Source organism: Acanthochromis polyacanthus, chromosome 19 (assembly GCF_021347895.1).
Source record: "Acanthochromis polyacanthus isolate Apoly-LR-REF ecotype Palm Island chromosome 19, KAUST_Apoly_ChrSc, whole genome shotgun sequence".
Lineage (NCBI taxonomy): Eukaryota > Metazoa > Chordata > Actinopteri > Pomacentridae > Acanthochromis > Acanthochromis polyacanthus.
In genome coordinates, this window is record NC_067131.1 from 11,471,107 (window position 1) to 11,493,494 (window position 22,388).

Consider the following 22,388-nt stretch of genomic DNA (forward strand, 5'->3'; position numbering starts at 1 on the left):
CTATAAAATTAATTTATTTTAGCTAACTGTAGTTCAGAATATATTAGGCACCATTAAAAAACATATTGCCTCTTACGCTTAAATAGCTTTTGAAGCTGCATAGACTGTGTGCACAAAATGATGTATATTAATTAAGTATTCATTCAAATTAGTACATTTATGGTTCTTTTGGGGTAGAATTAATGGAAAAGTGTGAATTTCAATAATGTGACCAGTGCACAAGCAGTAGGTGTATATTTAAGATGTAGAAGCCAAAAGACAAAGACATTTAACAGTTGTGTTCTAATCACATTATTTCTTCACTGCATGTTTGTGTATGGATCACTGATAAATAAGCTACGTTCGACTGAGAAAATAATCTCTCCTCACAAGGTCTGTTTATTATCTGATTGTGAGCAGCATGTGTAGTTTACCCAGCTGTCACGGATTATGGATGTTATTTCTTTTTCTCTAAGTCAGTTTAAATGATCATTAATGGTAAGTTTATATAACGTTACTGGCAAAGGATGGGCACCTGTGTTGATCACAGAGGCATATTTACGAATATTAATGACTGTAAATCTATCAATTATGTCATTTTTTAAGCAAAGTTTGTGATGTCTGTGTTTGGACAGCATAACCTGTCGTACTGTAACAATGACAGCACACATAATTGTCCAAACTTAAAGAAACTTTTCTGTAGGTTTACATTACAATGAATTAAGCTGTCATATGTGGTTGGTTCTGTCATGAGACACTTATGAAACTGTATTATGAATGTTTCTTTAACTACAGTGGTACCATTTGGACTAATAATAACCCTAATCCTAATGCTTGGTTAATGTTCAGAAGCTGTAACAAAGATGTAACAAACATGTCAAAACTTTGCATTAAAAATGACATAATTGACTGAATGACCCTTAACTTTCAGTGCCCCAAGCAGGTTCTGGGCTTTTCTTTTGCTCCTGTCTAATTTGGACTTTCTGTGACCCCTTTTAAAGTCTTGCATTTCGGTGGAAACAGCATAACCATGGTCATTTTTGTTTAAACTGAAATAACCTGGAATTACCATGTATAACATCTTTCCGTGAGTCCAAAGGTGATACCAATTCTGGAAAGAAAGGGTGACCCCTCATACTATATATATTTTTTACTTCTAACAGTTCTAATTTGTTTCCATGTTCTTCTCCCGAGAACTGTTCTGAGGTCACAGCCTGCAGTTCAGCCAAAACCTCCCTGAATTTTTATTGCCTGACTATACGTCACCACTGAGTTGCGAAAAGGTTTGGATTTTTTATTATTTACTGAATCATTGGAACAATAGGTCTGTTGTAGGTAACATTTAAAATAAAGTAATTTTGATTAAGTATCATCTTTAAAAGCCTAGATTTGATTAATGTTCCTTAAAGGACAACAAGTCGCAGACAAGTGTTTCAAAGTCTATTACATGGATGAATATATGACTATTCTTTTTGTTTTTACAGTTTCTAGCTTGGGTAGCATTTTAGTGACTATTTTTCAAGACAACATGCCTTTCAAACCTGCGGGCCAATTTTGGGATGCAGAGGGCATGTGGCAGCCCTAAACATTTACAAAAACTCTCTCATGTTCATAACAGATGTCATGCCATGAGTATGAAGGTGTCATGTCTATCTTATGCACATACATACAATAAAAGTGTTCCCAGATGGTCTTAAAGAAACACTTTAACGTTTGGGAACTACAGTACACCTATTTGCTCTCTTGCCAAGAGTTAGATGAAAGGTTTGATACTGCTGTCATGTCTGCGCCATATCAACCAAGAGCTGCTCAGTGTAGCTTAGCTTAGCATAAAGACTGGACTCAGCAGAGCTCAGTGTTTAGAAAAGTGCTCATAAAACGTAGTAACTGCTGCTTCCAAGGTCATAAATGAATCGCAGCACTAAACTTAAATTACTCTTTTTAATATCAGTGGAAGACTGCTGTAAGCGGTGCAACAGAATTGCTGGAGTCACTGCAACTGGTCCACAGCTGCTGGTATTAATCCCCAGACAGGTGAAAAATTAAGGTAAATACCTGAGCCCTTGTCGTCCGCAGCGAAGAGAGCTGGTGGCTCCGTTTTGCTGTCGGGTGACATTTTGCTTGCCTGGTTTGGGTTCCTTTGTCCCCTTGGAGAGAAGGGTCATTGCAAATCAATACAAAGTTGTTGAAGCATTTTTATCCTGATGATAGTGGTCTCTTCCAGGATGACAGGGCCCCATCCAAAGGGCACAAAGGAGGTCATAGATTGGCTTGATGAGTATGAAAATGGCGTGAATCATACGCTATGGCCTTTGCAGTCGCCAGATTTCAACCAAATCGATGCTAGACAACGCTCTCTAACACCAAATGAGGGAATGTCTCGTCACTGTTGTTCCAGATACTTGTAGGATCAATGTCTCGGCTACTGAAGCTGCTCTTTTGGCACCTTACTAAGAGACCTTTTGCTGATGTTTCCTTTAATTTGCCACTTGTGTGCCCTTTTATAGTCTGTATTTCACAATTTATCTCATTGAAACCGTCACTGATAGAAAGATCCTATGCATCCAAAAAAAGGTTTCAAGGCCTCGAGTTATTCAAGTCAATAAGCGCTCAACACTCTCAGTAAGCTGTCGCACCTCGGCTCTGCCTCATCAGTAACTGCTCATATGGAGTTATTTTAGACGACATGTGGAGGCTGATGTGCATAGGTGTCGGGAGGTAAATGAAAGTTTGGTTGACACGATCGCTCTCCCTTTGCTTATCTCCACCTCGAAAACCTCTTTTCCCCTCCCCTCGCACTGCAAACTATCCTCCATTTTTCTTCACACTAATTACCAGGCAGGGTGGTGATTAGTTGTGAGGCAGAGCTCCCCACCCCTCCGTCATCCTCCAGACTCGGAGGTGTGTTTTCTCTGTGACTGGAACATGTGTTAAAAGCAGCTGGGTAGTCGCAGACAGCTCTAGAGCAGTAGGGGGAAAACATTCACCGAGTCTGTAGCTTCTGTTCATAAAAACACCAGCTACAGGGTATGAACACACTTGAGATAGCTGTCATACGTGCACCAGTCCACACACAAACACAGTTCATTCTGAGATGTTTCCTGTTGAAACACACATACATAAATAGCAACTCTTGTGCCCCCGTTTCCCTCTTTGGAGATACAGACCCTAACTACGCAAAAAGCGCGTCATTATCTGGCATTGTTTATCCTCCATTCAGACATTCGACACCATGCTCACGCAAACACATTTGCAAAGCATTGTTTGCATTTCATTGAGGGACGGCTGAGCTTATTTCACAGTGCTGCAAAGATGGTAGGAGGGGAGAGATGAAGACATAGACAAACAGAAAGCAGGCCCAGACATAAACGGATAGCCAGACAGGCATTCTGCCTTTGGGTTTGTGATTCAGAATACTAACAAGGCATCTTAGCTCACACCCAGGGATAGGAGGTGTGATGTATGGCTGAGCCCAGCAATGGGAGAGGAGGGACGGTTTACCCTTGAAATCTGACTGGCCGTCTTGGGTGCCTCCCTGATTTTAGCAGTGTATCATTGGCTGTTCCATGTGTTTGTCCCGCTGACTTAAAAAAAGGGACAGTGCATGTATTTTACAGGAAGAGATGCCCAAATTATTGCATGCATGAGATTTTAACATTAAATATGCAATTAAATGCATCCATCCTCTCCTCAATTTAAACCTCTCTCCCGCTGTAGCTCTGACTTATTTCCCGCCATACAAAGCAATTTCAGTTTGGTAATTAATCTGATGTATTTGCATTAGTCACTCGGGCTGGTGCTTTACTCATCACGCGTCATGTTCCTTTGCATATTCCATTTCACTGTAAAATGTTCAATCAGATTTAATGGTCTTTCTGTATGCAGATTAATGAGCATTTTGAGATGGATATTCAGTTTAGCGGTCTTTCCTAAAGCGGCTATTTCTGATCACTTAAATCATGTTGGCTTTTGCCTGTTTCTTCCCTCCAAAATGTACACCGGGTCATTGTGAAATCTTAAACTGCTATTTTTGTAGGATGCAATTATTAATGAAACCAATTCTTGACTGAACTTGCAAACAATCAATCTTTCTGTTCAATCTTTCAATTTGTTTCCTCGTCATATTCATCTTACCCAAAATATATTGAGTATCTGTGGTTTTCAGTGAAGAATATTCAAATGTTGCAATACTGAGCCCAGGTGTAGTCTGTTATTAGCTCCATGTCCTGCTCTGCAAAACCGAAAACAACATAATCTTGTCTCTGTGCATGAAAGAAAGATTTGCAAAAGAGTTTGGAGAATACCGGGGGTTTTGCATTAGTCATTTTTCAGGCTGATTAAGAGGTAGATGTCTGGCGGTGGGAGAGACAATGACAGAAGAGACTCAAGTTCTTTATCCCTCTTTGGTTGCCCGAGCACAAAACTATGGAGGTTTTTGTGTGTTTTTGCTTATTACTTTGGAAATGAAATGACACAAAGAGTTGGAGGTTTAAGATTTAGTGGGTTTAATTCAAGGGTATTTTTGACACATCATTGGAACAGTAATGAGTCCAACTCTTTAAAGGTGCAGTTAGGGAGATTTTTACTGCCACATAACGCAAAATGGCTGTTTCAACAATCACACCCTGCAGCTTCACAGGGGTGATGTTCGCCATGAAGGGCATGCAGATCTCCAAATGCTGCTCAGAGTCACTTTTCTGAAACAACTGACATCTGACAGAAATAATAGCATGTAAGAAATAATTACCTCCGCCAAGGAGGTTATGCAATCGGGTCCGTTTATTTATTTGTCTGTCTGTGTGCGTGTCTGTGGACAGGATTTCTCTGAAACGACTTGTCGGATCTTCGTGAAATTTTCACCAGAGGTGGATCTTGGCCCAGGGAAGACTCCATTCAAATTTTGTGTTGATCCAGATAAGGATCTGGATTCTGGATCCGGATTTAGATTTTCCAACTTTGCCATCCACATCTTCCCTTGGCGGAGGTCAGAAATCTCGGATTGCTCTTGTTCTTTTAATATGAAAGGCATGTTTTGTAGTGAACGACCCTTTGTCACTCAAAATCTGTAATTCCCTTCAACTCTAATGAACAGTATAGCATTTGTTTGTTTTGGTTTTTCTGGTCGGCAATAGTTAGATTCACTTTCTCCACTCATGTTTCCAGTCGATTCTAGCAGCAGACGGCACAGACAACATCATCATTCTCAAAAAAAAAACTCTACCAAATGGCAACTTTTCAAGCGCAAATGGACACATAGACCAAGTTAGCGACTTGCTATTGTACATAGTGAAGCATTTTGCTGTGAGATATTAGTGCAAAATCTCTCTTTTTTTTTGACTAAATCGTTGCAAAGGGGAAAATAGGAAATTCTTATCAAGTCTATAATGTCAGATGATAAAATGCTGATGTTAATGCAGAGGAAAAGCTTGTATGAGAAATTCTGAGTGCTTAATTGAATTTGCCTCTTTTACTATCTGCTATGTTTAGAGGTTATCTGTGATGCATAATTTTATGCAGAAGTTGCATTTCATCAACTAATCTGCCAGACGACTTTGCATTTGCCACTTGATCCACTGGAGAAGGTTCCTCTGGAGGCATAGAATCCACAAGCTTTGTGCAGATTGGAATTTTAAAAAAATGGGCAACACAAGGTGCATGCTAGATGGTTTCAACCGGAGGGATGCTCTGTATTGACTGTTGCTTCAAGCCTAAGGTATGCAGTATCAGTATAGCAACAACCTTTACACAACAATCAGCTTTGATTTTTAAACTGCCAGCATGAAAACCATCTTTTTTTTCTCCATCTTTCATCAATTGTGCAGTTCTGCTGCATTATAGTGAACACCAGAGAACTGAGAAACTGTGCATACTGAGCTGAGACACTCTGAGCAAATGGAGCTAAAACTGCAGCTGAGATGTAAAAACAAAGGATTCTGACAATCTTATCACAGTTTTCACTCTGATCCCATCTCTAACCAAAAACTTCTGATCTCCACTGCTGCTCGCTGTGGTTTACATGGCTCACTTTGTGTTTTTTTTTTTTTTGTTTGTTTTTTTTTTTAAATTTTACTTCAAGCTATCGGGTCAAGCCAAACTGAACGGTCCTTTTTCTGCTTGTCACTCATCCAATACATTACGCTGAATGTGGGATCTGGTGGAAATACAGTGGACAGATATTGATGGATAATGTGTGAGCGTTAAAGCCCCTGCTGTTTGCCAACAATATATCATCGACCGATGGAACGGAGAAAATATAGGCTATTCTGACATATTGCTTGCTCATGTACAAGTTTATGTTGAAACAGACACATCAAAGCAAATCCCCCAATTGTCTCGCCTAAGCTTTGAAAGAGCAGAGGGATGGATCAGCCCACTGAATGTCCTCGCACTATAGCCACTATTGAAGATGCTTAAGTCTCTTTGAGACAAAAACTATTGAGGATTGTGTCAAATATGGCGCTGAAGAAGTAGCTCCAAGCTTTATTTATTTTTGCTATCTTTTCATATAATATCATGGTTTGTAACAGTTTTTTTTGTCATGAAACTGAAAATATTCTTCATTTATTTATTCAGTCAGCACAAGAATTGTGCATACTCATACAGAATACAAAGGGTATGGCTGAAAAATTGCAACACACACATTAGATGTCATAATTTCAGTGGATATATCAATGACAGTTGCTGAGAGATCTGCAGGCATCAACAGTGCCGGCATATTTATTTGATGGTGAAGGCAAATATTTGCACTGTGCCAGGACTTTGTTTATATGAGTGATCCAAATATGGCAGCTTCCCTTCCACTGTAGATCTTGCGTCGTCTGCATCACGCCAAGTACTCTCCATCCCAGTTCCCCGTTTCTTCCACTGGGAACTGGCATTCCTGTCAGTCATGCGCTATCAGTGTGGCTGCAGGCGCTGCTTGGGTCTGCCCAACTGTCTTCCCCTTCCTCTCTTTTCTTCTCAACCCCACCCCTCTCCACAGTTTGCGTGTATCTCCCTCCAGCACCTCAAGTCCACACTTTTTACCATCCGTTCCTTCTTCTGTACTCCCATTCTTGACTTTTTCCCCCCCTCCCCTTATCTCGAAGTCTATTCAGCTGATAGTTTGTGCTGTACTTTGATACTTCGTGCTTGGTTTGTCTTCCCTTTTCATCTCAAATCTGTCCCTTTTTTCTTTTTCTCTCTGTCTCGCAGGTGTAAGGAGGGCTATCATGGACTACGCTGCGACCAGTTTGTACCCAAGACAGATGCTATCTTGTCCGACCCAAGTACGCTCTCTGTTCTATTTTTTATTTTTTTTATTCTACAATCTTGGTGTATTGATCTACAACATGAAAACAAATTCATAACAAGCCCATGTTACATGCCCTTGAGCAGTTCTCTGACTATACTGTGTTCATCGAGGAGATAAACACTAAAGTGGGGTTGACCCTAAATTAACCCTGACAGTGCAGGATTATACAGTCTGTTGATCCGGTAATACTGCATTAGTATTATTTTAATATATTCATATTACATGTATTAGTATTTTGGTGGCTCTTAAAAGCAAAATATCAAAAAATGAGGAGTCTAATAACCCAGAAAATGAAGCATTTAACTGTCAAGGATTGACGAAAATGCTTTTCTTCTACATACTCTTTGGTATATAAAAAGTACAAAAAGGATAGAATTTTTTTTTCAACTAAAAACACATAAATTTGTAGTTACAGTACCATTAAGACCATAGATGTTTTCAGTTGCTCTGCTATCTATTTAAACCTTAATATAGCCACAGGTGATCATGCATTGATTAATAGAGTCATAATGTTGAGGATTCCATGTGAATATGAATGCAAGCAATTATTAAAGCAATAAAAAAAGGAGCATTATTTAGTTCCCAGACAAAATGTGTACCATGAGATTAGGTTTCTTTATTGGCCTACATAGATGCCACCACACAGATATTAGAATTAAACTCATGTATAAAACCTCATGTATCTTTTATTATGGTCTTTAATCTTACTTTTTTTTTTTTTACTTTAGTCTAGCCAAAAGGAAGGAAAGTCTTCAGTTTCCTATTGTTCATGAAAAACAATTCCCCTGAAGTCTACCTTGAATCCCCATGACAGCTGTGTGGTGTAGTTAAAAAATAAAGCAAAAGTCAGAGGTACAAGGAAGAGAAATTGGAGGCCCCGAGCTTTTCCCACGAGACTGCGGCTTTGCAAATTCACACTGTTTCATGGAGCAACTTGGCTCCTCTTGCACCAGGAGTCGGGGAGAAAACTTACCTCCTATTGCCTTCTGTTTGATTCCACCAGGCGTCACTGAGAGTCCGTTAATGGGGTCACAAGCCAGTGTCGTGACGCAGGTTTTATGCTCTCACATGGCACTCGGTTTTCACAGTGGGATTTATCTTATCTGTGATGGAGCAACATCAATTCTCCGGCAAGTGTCCAGCTCAGGAGATTTTTATGTTGCTCTTTAAAATAAGCTGAATCCCGCTGCATTTTGCACCATAGTCAAAGAAATAAATGCATCGCAACACATTTGTAGTGCACTCTGATTTACACACGTGGACAAAATTGTTGGTACCCCTCAGTTAAAGAAGGAAAAACCCACAATTCTCACTGAAATCACTTGAAACTCACAAAAGTAACAATAAATAAAAATTTATTGAAAATTAAATAATCAAAAACAGCCATCACTTTTGAATTGTTGATTAACATAATTATTAAAAAAAACAAACTAATGAAATAGGACTGGACAAAAATGATGGTACCCATAACTTAATATTTTGTTGCACAACCTTTTGAGGCAATCACTGTAATTAAACGATTTCTGTATTTGTCAATGAGCGTTCTGCAGCTGTCAACAGGTATTTTGGCCCACTCCTCATGAGCAAACAGCTCCAGTTGTCTCAGGTTTGATGGGTGTCTTCTCCAAATGGCATGTTTCAGCTCCTTCCACATATGTTCAATGGGATTCAGATCTGGGCTCATAGAAGGCCACTTTAGAATAGTCCAACGCTTTTCTCTCAGCCATTCTTGGGTGTTTTTGGCTGTGTGTTTTGGATGGTTGTCCTGTTGGAAGACCCATGACCTGCGACTGAGACCAAGCTTTCTGACACTAGGCAGCACATTTCTCTCCAGAATGCCTTGATAGTCTTCAGATTTCATCGTACCTTGCACACTTTCAAGACACCCTGTGCCAGATGCAGCAAAGCAGCCCCAAAACATTACTGAGCCTCCTCCATGTTTCACCGTAGGGACAGTGTTCTTTTCTTCGTATGCTTGGTTTTTGAGTCTATGAACATAGAGTTGATGTGCCTTACCAAAAAGCTCCAGTTTGGTCTCATCTGTCCAAAGGACATTCTCCCAGAAGCTTTGTGGCTTGTCAACATGCATTTTTGCAAATTCCAGTCTCGCTTTTTTATGAGTTTTTTTCAGCAGTGGTGTCCTCCTTGGTCGTCTCCCATGACGTCCACTTTGGCTCAAACAACGACGAATGGTGCGATCTGACACTGATGTACCTTGGCCTTGGAGTTCACCTTTAATTTCTTTGGAGGTTGCTCTGGGCTCTTTGGATACAATTCCAACGATCCGTCTCTTCAATTTGTCATCAATTTTCCTCTTGCGGCCACGTCCAGGGAGGTTGGCTACTGTCCCGTGGGTCTTGAACTTCTGAATAATATGAGCCACTGTTGTCACAGGAACTTCAAGCTGTTTAGAGATGGTCTTATAGCCTTTACCTTTAAGATGTTTGTCTATATTTTTTTTTCGGATGTCCTGGGACAATTCTCTCCTTCGCTTTCTGTTGTCCATGTTCAGTGTGGTACACACCTTTTCACCAAACAGCAGGGTGACTACTTGTCTCCCTTTAAATAGGCAGACTGACTGATTATGAGTTTGGAAACACCTGTGATGTCAATTAAATGACACACCTGAGTTAATCATGTCACTCTGGTCAAATAGTTTTCAATCTTTTATAGAGGTACCATCATTTTTGTCCAGGCCTGTTTCATTAGTTTGTTTTTTAAATAATTATGTTAATCAACAATTCAAAAGTAATGGCTGTTTTGGATTATTTAATTTTCAATAAATTTTTATTTATTTACTTTTGTGAGTTTCAAGTGATTTCAGTGAGAATTGTGGGTTTTTCCTTCTTTAACTGAGGGGTACCAACAATTTTGTCCACGTGTGTATTAAAAAATATATAAGACGATAAGCCTCGGAAGGCAAAATGTAAAGGAAAAAATGCAAGTTTTAACACCTTACCATTTAGAAGACAATAAACTGTGTTGCAAGTAGCAGCATCTTTTACAGTAGTTGCATATAAGCCCGTAAATTAGTTAGATCAGCATATGGGTAACACAACACTTCAGAGAAAGGATTTCCCAGACAACAGCAGTAGCCGCTATAAGCTACAAAGATATATTTGCACAGTTGCTGCTCCTATTGTAATAAAAATGGAGAGTTGCAGCCAGATTGGTTAGAATCAGGGATTGTTTACCTCTTCAAAACGTGACCCCTTCGAACAAACGCAACGGCAAAACCCTCAGCCGGGTTTCTGTTCACTTTTTCTTGTCTTCTGAATTCTTCAATTCGCTTCGAGAGGCCTGTTATTCATTAACAGGCACAGCAGAGAAATGATTAGAGCAAAAATCTGAGCAGATATTTTTGCCGCTGAATTATTATTATTATTATGATTCACACATCGGGAAAAAAAGTATGGAAATTATAAAAATTACTCAGCATTTTAATCAGAATACTTGCTTCCAGCGAGAGGAAGGATTGCGGTTGAAAATTAGCCAGCTGGCTAATTCGGGCACATTTACGGAAATGCTGATTAATGTGTGTTGTCCTCACAGATACAAAAAAAGTCAAAAGTGGATGTAGTTACGATTCCAAGAGAATGAAAATGCAGACAAATAAATATATCTGCACATGTTGCAATTATTACTGAATAACTCCAGCACTATTGTAGGAGCTGCCCTGTCTCCATAAATCACATTTATGTACAACTTCTCATTACTTTTAATCTCTTGTGTACTCCTTTGCGTTAAAATACGACTCTTTCATCACGCGTTCGAAGCCTTTCTCTCAATTTTCTGGGTAGGAGTGACAGTAAAGCAATGCAATAATGGCAAAGATAAGCTAATATGACTTATTTGTGACATAGCTGAAAATGCACTTAAGTTGTACAGAAATATTTATTTTTAGAAGACAGAGAGGATTCACACTGTAGTCGGAAAACTTGTCACGTGTCACAGCTACTGTATGAATGCCTCCCATCACAAATAGTTGGTTAAATTCAGCTCCAGACACTTTCAAAAGACTTCATCGTGAACTCTTGTTGCTCGGAATCATCCCATTTCAGTCGTATTTTTACTATAGTTGCACAGATTTAGCTATGGCTTTTACTACAGAAGGGATTACATTCTTCATGTTTTTATATACTTTCTTCATTCAGTTCTGATGCATCAATCTGTATTTGCAGTAGTGCTGTGTGTCCCTGGAAACCTTAAGAAAGCATGACTAAGTCTGGTCCTCTATGTATCAAGATGAGAAATGGGATTTGATAAATGATAAATCAAAGTATTTCTACGAAGTGCTTATGTGAAATAGACAGATGGATGAAAAAGTAGTACATCATTATATGACATCCATCTAATACCTATCAAAAGAAGACCATTACATGTCAAAACACGTTGAAGAAATCTTCAGGAGTAATTTTGCGCCTTCAACACGCCCCCATAAACCTCATTTGATCAAAACATTTGGAGCTGCGATACAAAGCTGCATACAAATATGATGTCAACCCTTCAGTGGCCATAACCAATACCGGTGGAATATTTGAAAGAGGAACGAAGCCTATTTTGATCTCTGTTGATATGAAGTGATCTCAAATTTACCCAGATTACCAAGGGTTTGGGGGATTATCCTGCTTTCAAAATCCAAATCATGTAATAACATACACAAATACATGCACATGTCAACAACAACTACAAGTGGGAGCAGCTCCAGTGAAATTCAATTGACAGTCCGCATGTGTGTCTTCTTGCTCACTGTATGTGAGCCAGAAGTCGAGGGCTTTTTGCGTCAGTGACATGGCAGCATTAAATAGCAGTCACACCCTGGGGTTGAGGGGGGAAAAAAAGTTTCATCTACCTTGCACGCTTTTCCGCTCTCAGGTTTTTCTTTAAATCAATCTCCGTGCACCTTACAGTCACAAATCATTCAATGCCCTTTCTCCTTTGTCTCGGTATTGACCGAAAAAAAATAAAAAAGACTCAAAAGAGCAGTTTGTTCTGGCGTGCGCACAGTGGCACTCTGTCAGTCACATATCCGTACAGAGGTAGAAGGAGAAGTGGAAACTGTCCTCCACATCACAGAAGCACAGGGACAAAAGGGGGGGGGGAGCGACTCCCTACCAAGCACTCAGGCTGTACTGCTGTGAACCCAGCTTTGGAAATGAGGTGGGGAGAATGCGCCGGGGAGCTCACGTATTGGTGCACAGTGGGGAATTGGTGGGGTCCTTAATTGGAGGCGTGGTGGTGTAGAAACACCGCAGTTTAGTTTACACTTGGAAAAGAACCTGAATGAGCTTCTTTCTGAGTTGTGAAAGAGTTGAGGGTATTCCGCTAATGGTATTCAGTTGCACCTTTGAAAGCACATAAATGATGTTTGATTTCAGATTGAGGATAGAGAAGAGGGAGGTGGGCCTTTTCTTTGGTTTTATCCAGCTGTTTCAAAAAGAGAAAGAAGGCAATCCTCTAATTTGAACTATTTATCTCCTGTGGATATTAGGCTTGAAGTAAGTAGCTACACAGGATGTTGGGCTGAATAACACACACGGACACACACGCGCACACACTTACCCTGGCTCCTCAGTTCCCTGCTCACCCAAGTGAAGGAGGGGATTAAGGATTTGATTCACTCCCGCCATTGTCTCTCCCACCCCGCCACATTCTTGCCTCTTAATCGGGCCAGAAGCATCTGACATGATGCACAGGTATTCTCTGAGCTTACTCGAGGCTCCCACAAGACGCCGTAAATGATTCTTCGGGGCGCTTTGAGTTGCCAGTGCGAAGGATTGGGAGCCTGCGCATATTATGATTGGTGAATGTCTCCAGACAAGGCAATGCCAGAGGAAGGGATGTGTATCAGGGTTGTAATGACATCATCTGCACAGGCTGTGACAGTATGGGCGATTTAGGGAGGTAAAGTGTTGGCTCTTGCCACGGGCAATCACGGGGAAAGGTTTGAACGGATAATACAGATCAGGCCACATCAGTGGGATGCTGCACTCACTTCTTTGGCCTTGCCAAGTGTTTGCACCACAGTGACAGTAAGCACCTAGGAACAAAAGTGGCGGCAGTGTCTTGATCATGCAGTCACATATCAGACGGCTTTGCTGTTTCAATCATTAGTTTGTGAGTTGCTAAGAGACTGGCTGATGATTTAGGAGGAGCATATATGGTTGTGAATATTACCTAATAATAAGTGCTAATGTGTTGAATTATCCTCAAAGCTTCAGGGAGTAACTGGACTCTATTGTGTGTTCAATAAAAATATGATGACAGCTGCCTCCAGTCAAATGCAAGCATAAATTAATTTGTAAATTGATTATTTTGAGCTGTTTTTCTCTTGTTATCACTGTAATCATGAAAATGCCTGGTTAGGAGTCTGTCTGCCAATTGTAGAGTAAATAGCTAATTTATTTTAACATTTGCAAGTCTGTATGCTCTCTGCAAACTTCCCTCAAATGTCATTTATGGAAGTTTGCTCACTGTATTTCAAAATTTATTCATTCACATTAAAAGGAGCCATTTTCTGAAATAGCCCACCTTAATAGAGTGAAATAGCTCTCCGCAATTATTATCATCCGTTCATCCGAGTGTTCATTTGTCTTTTGCCTATCTGGATCTCACTCCCGTTCCTAGGGGTGTTTTTATTTTTCCTTCAAACTTTCTTCAAACAAAAGCCACAGCACTGTCAGATTTCCCCATGGTACAATCAAAATGTCTTTTTTTTCTGGTCTTTACAGCCAGTTTTTTATGTGTGTGCGTCCACCACATAATCTTTCATTGCTTGACATTCTATTTAAAACTCAGACCACCTCTGTCAGAAAAGCAATTACCAGTGAGGGTTTCATTTTAATTTAAATAAGATTACATTACAGTGACATGAAAAGGGGGCACTGTCAGGATGGAAAGAACACGAGTGCTCCGTTTTATCTGTTCCCCCAGCACTGGGATTGAAGGAAAAGACTTAACTGCGTGAAGAAAGACTGTGTGCGAGTTAAAAAGAGAGTGCATGCGAGAGAGAGACAAAGAAACGCAGACAAGAGTATACCATACTGTATGGGTGAACGTGCATGTGATCCCATGTGTGGTGCATCTCAAAGCTATGCTCAGAGACAGCGGAGAACAATTACTGCAATGCCTCAGGCTGGAATCAATATAAGAAAGGGCCCGAGCAAAGCAACGTCACTGGCATAAAGCTACATGATATGTCATTTTCAACTTTTATTTTCGCGATCCTTCCTGTAATCCTCTCAGCCCCCATATCTTTGCTGTTTTTCTTTCTTCACTGGAAGCCACTGCAGGCTGTGTGAATTCAGGGTATCATGGAAAAGCATTCCAAGCGTCTGGGGCTGGCTGGCTCATTACCTGGTTGCACAGGGGGGAAGCCATGTCTGAGGAAGCCGTCAAACCAACTTCATGGTCTACTTGCAGCATGTGTCTCTCCCTAAGGTGAATTCTGAGTAAGATGGAGTCGCATCTTGTTGTAACTGTTTCTTGCGCTCTCTCTCTCTCTCCTTCTTTCTCTCTCTGCCTCCCCTTCCTTCCCTTTTTTTTCCAACGCTGCCCGCCCTTCGACGCAACAGCGGATGAACTTGGGATTGAGTTCATGGGTAAGACAACTTTCCGCCGACTGTGTGGAGTGCTCAATTTTTCATGTGCCTTACATCTGTGAAATACCGCATACAAAACACACAATCCGGCACAACAAGGCCGATCACCTTGGAAAATTAATGTGGGCCAGTCGCCATGGAAACACCGTGGTGGTGAATTAGGTGTATTCTGTCTGCATGAAGAACAGTACTGTGGGAGACGCGTGATGTAATGACGACGGAGCAAAGACAGACGGCAGCAATCCATGCTCTGTAGTCATTTGCATTTGAGCAGCGGCTCTTTAAATTTAAATTATGCACCATTTTTGTCTGTCTTTTATGGTACAGTGTGTATGGTACATCAGGTTTAACGCAAGGACAGACAGACAAAAAGTCAACCCGTTAAATGAGAGACGGTGAATTTACAAATTCAAACTCTTTGGATTCCCATTGATATTCCTAAAGGGACTTTTCCGCCTTCCAGGTGGCTGAAAAAATCTTTACAAGACAAATTATCTGGCCCTCTTCCTTTGATAATGATGCACTGTTCTTTGTCTAGAGGGAATATACAATCTCACCCCCCACACACACTCACACTGTGTTTTATTTCCTCTTCTGCCGTCTTTTCCTCACTCCCTGCCTGGCTTTTGTGCATACATAAAAACCAACATTGCATGCTATGAAGTTTTCCATTAACATGGCTTCATACACTGCTGTCACATCACACAGTTGCTCCGGGAAATAGAAAGAGGGAGAAGACGCTCAGGAAGAGAAGCCTGCCCCGCACACAACATTCCTCAGTTGAGTGATTTTAATCTGGGGACTAAATTAGTTCAGAATGCTACTGCAGGTGGGCGGATGCATTAGAGAAAATGAGAACAGGATTGATCGATTGATAGCTAGACAGATGACAGACAGAGGGTTTTTTTCTTTTTGGCTCCGAAGTAAGCAATGAGCATGCAACCTTTTTCGAGATATATATTTACTGTGTTCCATTGTGACTTCCTATTCTGCTTCATCAATGAATCTTTTGATAGCTGTTATATAAGCCCAATATGTGACAGTCTGAGGCAGTCAGTCACAATACAGCAAAGCCCTGTTTGAAGTGGGATTGAGTGCTCTCAATGTGATCTTGTCTTTTGATTTTCTTGCATTCTTTAGCCCAGCAGCCGAAGCCCCATGTGTCTCACTAGTTCACTGTGATGTATTTTAGGCTGAATGCCCCATTTTGTCATGGATACTTTACCATGGTCTTCATTATGCTGTGGCATTTTATTCTAGTCAAGTCTAGAGTGGTTGCAATGGCATAGCTGGCCATAAGGGATTGTCTTGTACTTGTGTCAATATAACATGGCTTATCCAGTATAGCTAAGGCTGCTCATTTTGTTCTGTTTCTTAACATGCTCTTGCATCTAATTTCAAGAATGCCTTGTAGGCATCAGGCATGAAAGGCCTGTAATGGCTTTATGTACAGACTGCATGTCGGTTTTTCCTTGCAGCTATTCAGGAGAGCTTTGTAGACAGCTGTTTTTGTGTTCAGATTTTGGAAAAGCTTATTTCGTCTTTTTTTTTTTTTTTTAAAAAGCAAAAAACGGCAAGGCTTGTCTCAGGTGGTGCTCCACATGAGCGCTGGTGATGCAGCAGCCGGCAACGATATTTCCTATATATTTCAAATATGCAACCATCAAGAGGCCATTTCGCTGATGGCGAAGGCCGGAGGGTTCATGGGGACACACATGTACGAGTGACACATCATTTATAAACGGAGAAAAGAGGTGGCTTTTGTTGCTCATTTTTAAAGTGCAGCTTGAAGAAATTTTCTGTGGCGCTGCTGGAAAATTGCAGGATGGATCAAGAATCTGCAAGTCGAGAACTTGATGACAGCTCCAGCACTGTGTGATTGGTTCTACAATACACAAAGCAGCCAGATAAATACACCTCAGGCCTGATAATAGTTCATCGCTTCATCATGTAGTATAGTTATATGGCAGATTGATTACAAGAAACACTGCTATAGTGTTTGTTGTTCTTTATTAGCCAAGTCTAATGTATGCAAGTCAACATTTCACAAAGACAATACAAATACAGGAAGTTATATTTGGATTTTATTCTCAAAGTTCTCAAATATCCATCTTGGTGTCCAAAACACAAATCTAGTACCAAGCAGAATATTATTATTATACAGTATATTATATTATAATATAGTGCTGGTTGAAAGCAGTTAGTCACACAACAAAGTGCTGTTTACAAGCCAGCAAAATAAGCAAGGAAATTCTGAAATTCCTCATTTCAGATCATTATTATATTTTGTATCTGACTATTTTTAAGCTCAAAATATGATCACAAGCTATTTGTCATTCTTCCAGTCTTCAAAAAGCAATAGTGTGTCACTGCTGGCTACTCCTGCAGCATTTCTTTGAATTGGCTCTATTTTAAATCACACCCATGTTGCCTCCCATCCACAGGAGCTGAGTGGGCAGTTTGGACCTCTGATGTGTATATATATATGTGTATATATATATATATATATATATCCATATATTGTCACTCCAGGAAGTGTTCCGATGTTATCTTTATCCTTTGCCAGAAGCATTCTGATATTTAAAAGGTTTCCCTCTCAGTTTGAACTCAGTTACACCATGCTACTCCCTTAAATGTGTTGATGCAGCACTGATGTAATGCAGAAGAAGAAAGTGGAGGGGATAGGGGGGGGAAAAAATGGTGCAAAACAGAATGCTTGGTTGCACTCCGGTGTCCGCTTTGAACGCAGGAAGCTTTCCACCTGTGTCTGTGCCCCTAAAACAAGAACTGAAGGAAGTTGATAAACCTGGGCAGACAAGCACGGATGAAGAAGACCTCCCAGGACAGTTCTCTGTTGACAGCATCAAAAGCCACAGACAAGCCCTCAAAGGTCACGAACAGGTTGCGGTGATGTTTTCTGCACTCTTCCCTCCAGTTGTCAAGGCGGTGAGATCCAACGCGAGGGGATTTTATTGTTTGGAGTGATTGAGTAATGCCATGGGAGGTCGTGTTTAAGGTCGGGAGTGACAGCGGGACGGAGCAACTCTGGGCAAGGTCGGGGGACTGTGTTGCAGAGCGAGTTGCGGGGTTGTGGACAGCGCTCATTTTGATTCTCACCAGGGTTTTTGACAAGCGTGCACAGCCTCCAACCCCGCAACATGCTCCGCGGTAAGTCGCGCTGCGCCGCAATCCAGCTGCTCAGCCAGACAGATATCTGCATGGATCAACTGCTACTTGTCCCAGCTGCTTGTGACCTTAAGCTTCTGCTGCTGATGTGCAGGGGACTGACAAGAAGCTCCGGGAGCATTCATTTGCTGCTAATTCCCTGTCGCCATCAGTCTCTTAATGCTGACACACACACACACACACTCATGCACACACAGTCATTGTGGCCCCTGCTGTGCAGACAGTCCATCGGTGTTGCCTGCTGGGTTTGTCTGAACGGAATGATTATCACACTTCAGTTAGCACATGTCACTGAGCCCTGCCTGGGACTGCCATGTCCCTATCCCATGCTCAAGCGCTGACATTTACTGACAGCAGCATTGGTCGCTTTATGCTAATGCACATTGTGGGTGGATGTTTGTGTGAGCCTGTGTGAGTATGTCAGTCCGCCGTTTATGTGCGTTTGGTATGTTAATTCTTTGATACAATCGGAGCCGCAACCCATATCCTCTGTGTCGCAGTGGAAATCCACGGGGCCTGAACTGTATTCTCTCCTCCTGCAGAGAGTGGTGACACCTACCAGCGGCAGGTGCTGTCCATCTTCAGCATCGCCTCGGGGATCTGTCTTCTTGGAGTGGCATGTATGGCTCTCTACCGCCGCAACAAGTGAGTGATGCCAGCCAGAACCACATTAGGAGAGTATGCCCCTGGCTGTGCAGAAAGAGCACTTTACTATCATGGCATGGAGCCCAATGAAATTCTAAGTGTGAGTCAGCTAGAGGATGTTTTAGTAGGGCATCAAATCTAAATTGTGTAGGATGCATTTGGGACAGATACTCATGTAAGATTTATTTGTAAAGTGGTTTTCGCGAGCAGGTGTGTCACAAAATGCTTCACAGAAAACAAAATACACAGATAGGGCGAGACCCGGGCCGAGTTCAGGAAAACACTAGACCCTCGGTGTGTATGTGCACACGTGTGTGACAGGATAAGAGGCAACACAAAAGCACATCGGCAAAGTCAATTAATCATTGAAGGGAGGCAGAAAGAAAAGGAATGTAGACAAAGAAGTAATGGCAGAGTGTGAAAGGGGGAAGTTAATGGAGGTTGGGTTGACTGAATTGGTCTTGATAAACAAAAATGGGTTTTATTTTTCAGTACTGTAGCTCTCTAAGTAGTGCATCGGTCAACGTGACCGGAGAGGCCCGACTGCTCACCAGTAGGAATTAATGTACCGGAAATTATCCGAACCCACAAATCTTGTTAAATTGAATCTCTTCTCCCAAAATGTTGTTTGACAGTGTGGCTCAGATAAATAGCTTCTCCTCTTCCTAATGCTTAAGTTTATTCTGTTCTTCAGGATCAGCACTTCACAGATAAGATCAGCCATTACTGCAGTTTCATTCTTGATATTGTTTGAAGACTCCACAAAGGAGTAGGAGAAACAAGAGCTACTTCTGTATTTGTAAAGATGCAAAGAAATAGAAATCAAAGCCTGGTTAATTATGTGTGGTTTTAAAATGTAGTAATTAGAGAGGATGCAGTAGTAGGACTACGTATCACGTATCATGATTATTATGGCTTTAATTATGAAATGCACTTAAGTAGTAAATGCTGTATTATGTTATACATGATGATGTGTTAAGCCTGTTCCCAGCAGATAAAACAATGAATCTGAATCATATCTCAGTGCTTTTACTCTTTCATACTCTTCCTACATATAATTTGATTCATAGATTTTTTTGACAGTAGTATTAGTTCTGACAAGTTTCAGTTTAGTTTGCCGTTTGCTTCACACAATTTTACCTCTTGCCATTGTCCTTTGCTCAGGAAACATTTAACACGCCTCAGCTGCAGAGACAGTTTAGCAACCTAGAATTTTAAAATGAACATTTAATGGTGAATTAACATTTAATCCACAAGTCTTGAGCGTCAATTAATTTTTAATCCAATCAAAGTTTAATCCAAAATGAAAGGACACTATCATCTTTTTTTTTTTATTTAGCATAGCTAAAGCACAGAATTTGACTTTTTTCCCTCACATTTTGTTTGTTCATAAGAGCTTGCTTTTTGTAGTTGAGGGAAAAGATCAGAAGCAATAGGTAGATGAAAAAAAAATCTCACAGGAAAGCTGAAAATGAAGCAAAAGAAAACTGGAATGTCTGTTCATGTCATCAGATGCAAATGAATAAATTCACACTTACCAGAAAGATTTCACTTCATCGACTTATATATTATTGTACATTCACATTATCATACATTAGAATGGGAAAAAATGAGAGATTCTCTCCCTAGTCTCCCTCTGCACAGCAAGAATCCACACTCTGCTTTCCCCAGTGTTAATTCTGGAAAACCTCTCTCACTTTTTCCTGGAATATTATCACAAAGGCATGTAATGGATGTTTCACGGTACATAGCCTTGATTAAATTTTTACTTGTGTTAGATATCTTCTCTCGTAATGGTATTTTTGAAGAATTTTTTTTTTTTTTTTTTTTTTTTTTTTTTTTAAACGTGTTTCCCCACCATAAAACCTTTCGTCACAGCTCTGGTAAAATAAATAAATAATGTCTACATGTGATTGTATTTTAACTGCTGCTCACATCGTCACTCTGACCTTTCAATGTGCCCGTGCATTTAGAGCTTTTGATAAATATTGTCAGATCTCACCCTTTCAGAAGTCAGGAAGAGTTTGTCAGTGAGTAGCAAAAACGTATATTTGTTACTAGACATTTCCCATGTCTAGTAATGAATAGTTGTACAGTGACATCCATCCCTGAATAGGCAACTGTGACAGTTTATTGGCAGGGCTTATCTCAAGGCTTATGTACTGTCTACGTCTGGAAGAAAAGGCTAACAGGTCAATAAATATGATGCTGTGACCCACCGTGGTCATTTTTCCCCTTTTTTTTGCTGCTCATTTGAGGCTTTTTCTGCCTAGAAATGCTTTTTATTTTGTTAATTGCAGGCTGTATTGCAACAAACCTTATATTTTCATGGATTATGTATTTGTTTAGGTTGCAGTAGTGCAAGATCCTTACTGTCTGCCCATGCTCTCCTCCACAGGAGACAAAGGGAAAAACTCCAGGCTCATTTCTCTGATAGCCGCAGCCTGAGAGACTGCAGTGTCAACGCCTCCGGCCTCATGTCCAAATCCACTCCCAGGCTCCAGTACAGCATTCAGCTCCAAAAGGTGAGTCTTTGTCGATTATAGATTTATTTTGGGTCATATCTGAATCATCATTATCGCCTTTTTTATCTTTATATATATATAGAGTGCTTTATAGACACAGAGTTTAGAGGGCTTGACAGGATGATGTATGATGTATGTCTTAATAATCTCTCTACTGGCTGAAGCCTTTTCCTCACACTCATATCTGACATGGACTGAGAGGCAGTGGGGAATTATGGTTTAAAATAAATGCATCATGCGTTATACAGGAAAAATCTACTTGTCATGTTCACAATGACAGATTGCTGTGACAAACTGCAGATTGGAATTTATAATCTGCTGTGGTGTCAAGGACCCTGAATTCACCATGCAAGCACAGCAACAATGCTGCGAAAACACTAAGGAGTGCCAAAAGTGGGTGCAGTCACTTGCTGCTGCAAAAAGTTTCCACTTTGCAAATATGGAGGATACACCAGCGGCAGAGAAAAATTAGGTTACACAATTCATTTATTGATTAATGAAGAAACACAGCACCGCGACATTTTGGAGAGAAGCTGCATGAGTCAAAGGAGGGAAATCTAATTTAGGCAGCTATTTCTCATAATAAAAATCACAAACTCTTGGTTAAGTAAAAACAAATGGCAGGGTGTAAGGGGGGGGGGGGGGACTTAAAATGAATTGCAAGCAGCCACAGTTTGCAGGAGACGACACCGCAGAACAGAAAACCAAGCCTGACATGCACAGCAAAGCAGGCGGAGGCTGTAGATGGCACTGATAAGGCTGATGTCTGCACAGGAAGGTAATTGCACTCTAATGCACACTTGTAAAGGTCTCATGAAAAGAGTGCAATCGCTTGTCACAATGCATTAGCACTTTCCTGAATGCACCCTCTTTGTTTGGCGTTCGAAATATGGGAACATATTTTGTTCATTCAGTACTACCTCCTGGATGTATTTCCTTTAATAATCTGCTATTATTTGTTTTCTTTTATTATGTGAGAAAGTTCTACTGATCACTACTTTTCCATCACTTATCTCTGCGACAGTGCGGCTACTGCTGGATTATAGACAGGATAATCCAAGCCTTTCACACACAAAACGCAGAAACTTGCCTAAATCTTTCATACCTTTTAGAATTTGTAGGACTCTTATTTAAATATGCTTGTCTGAAGGTAGGTAC

The 22,388-nt window shown here is 40.7% G+C and overlaps 1 protein-coding gene across 1 annotated transcript in view; it reads left to right on the top strand.

Moving 5' to 3' along the window:
* Nucleotides 1–22,388, top strand: part of nrg3b (neuregulin 3b) — a 197,946-nt gene that overhangs the window by 159,045 nt on the left and 16,513 nt on the right. The window contains exons 3-6 of the mRNA XM_051939880.1: nucleotides 7,174–7,247; nucleotides 14,848–14,874; nucleotides 18,603–18,705; nucleotides 21,104–21,230. Coding sequence (XP_051795840.1) covers nucleotides 7,174–7,247; nucleotides 14,848–14,874; nucleotides 18,603–18,705; nucleotides 21,104–21,230 — 331 coding nt within the window. The remainder of the gene's footprint in view (nucleotides 1–7,173; nucleotides 7,248–14,847; nucleotides 14,875–18,602; nucleotides 18,706–21,103; nucleotides 21,231–22,388) is intronic.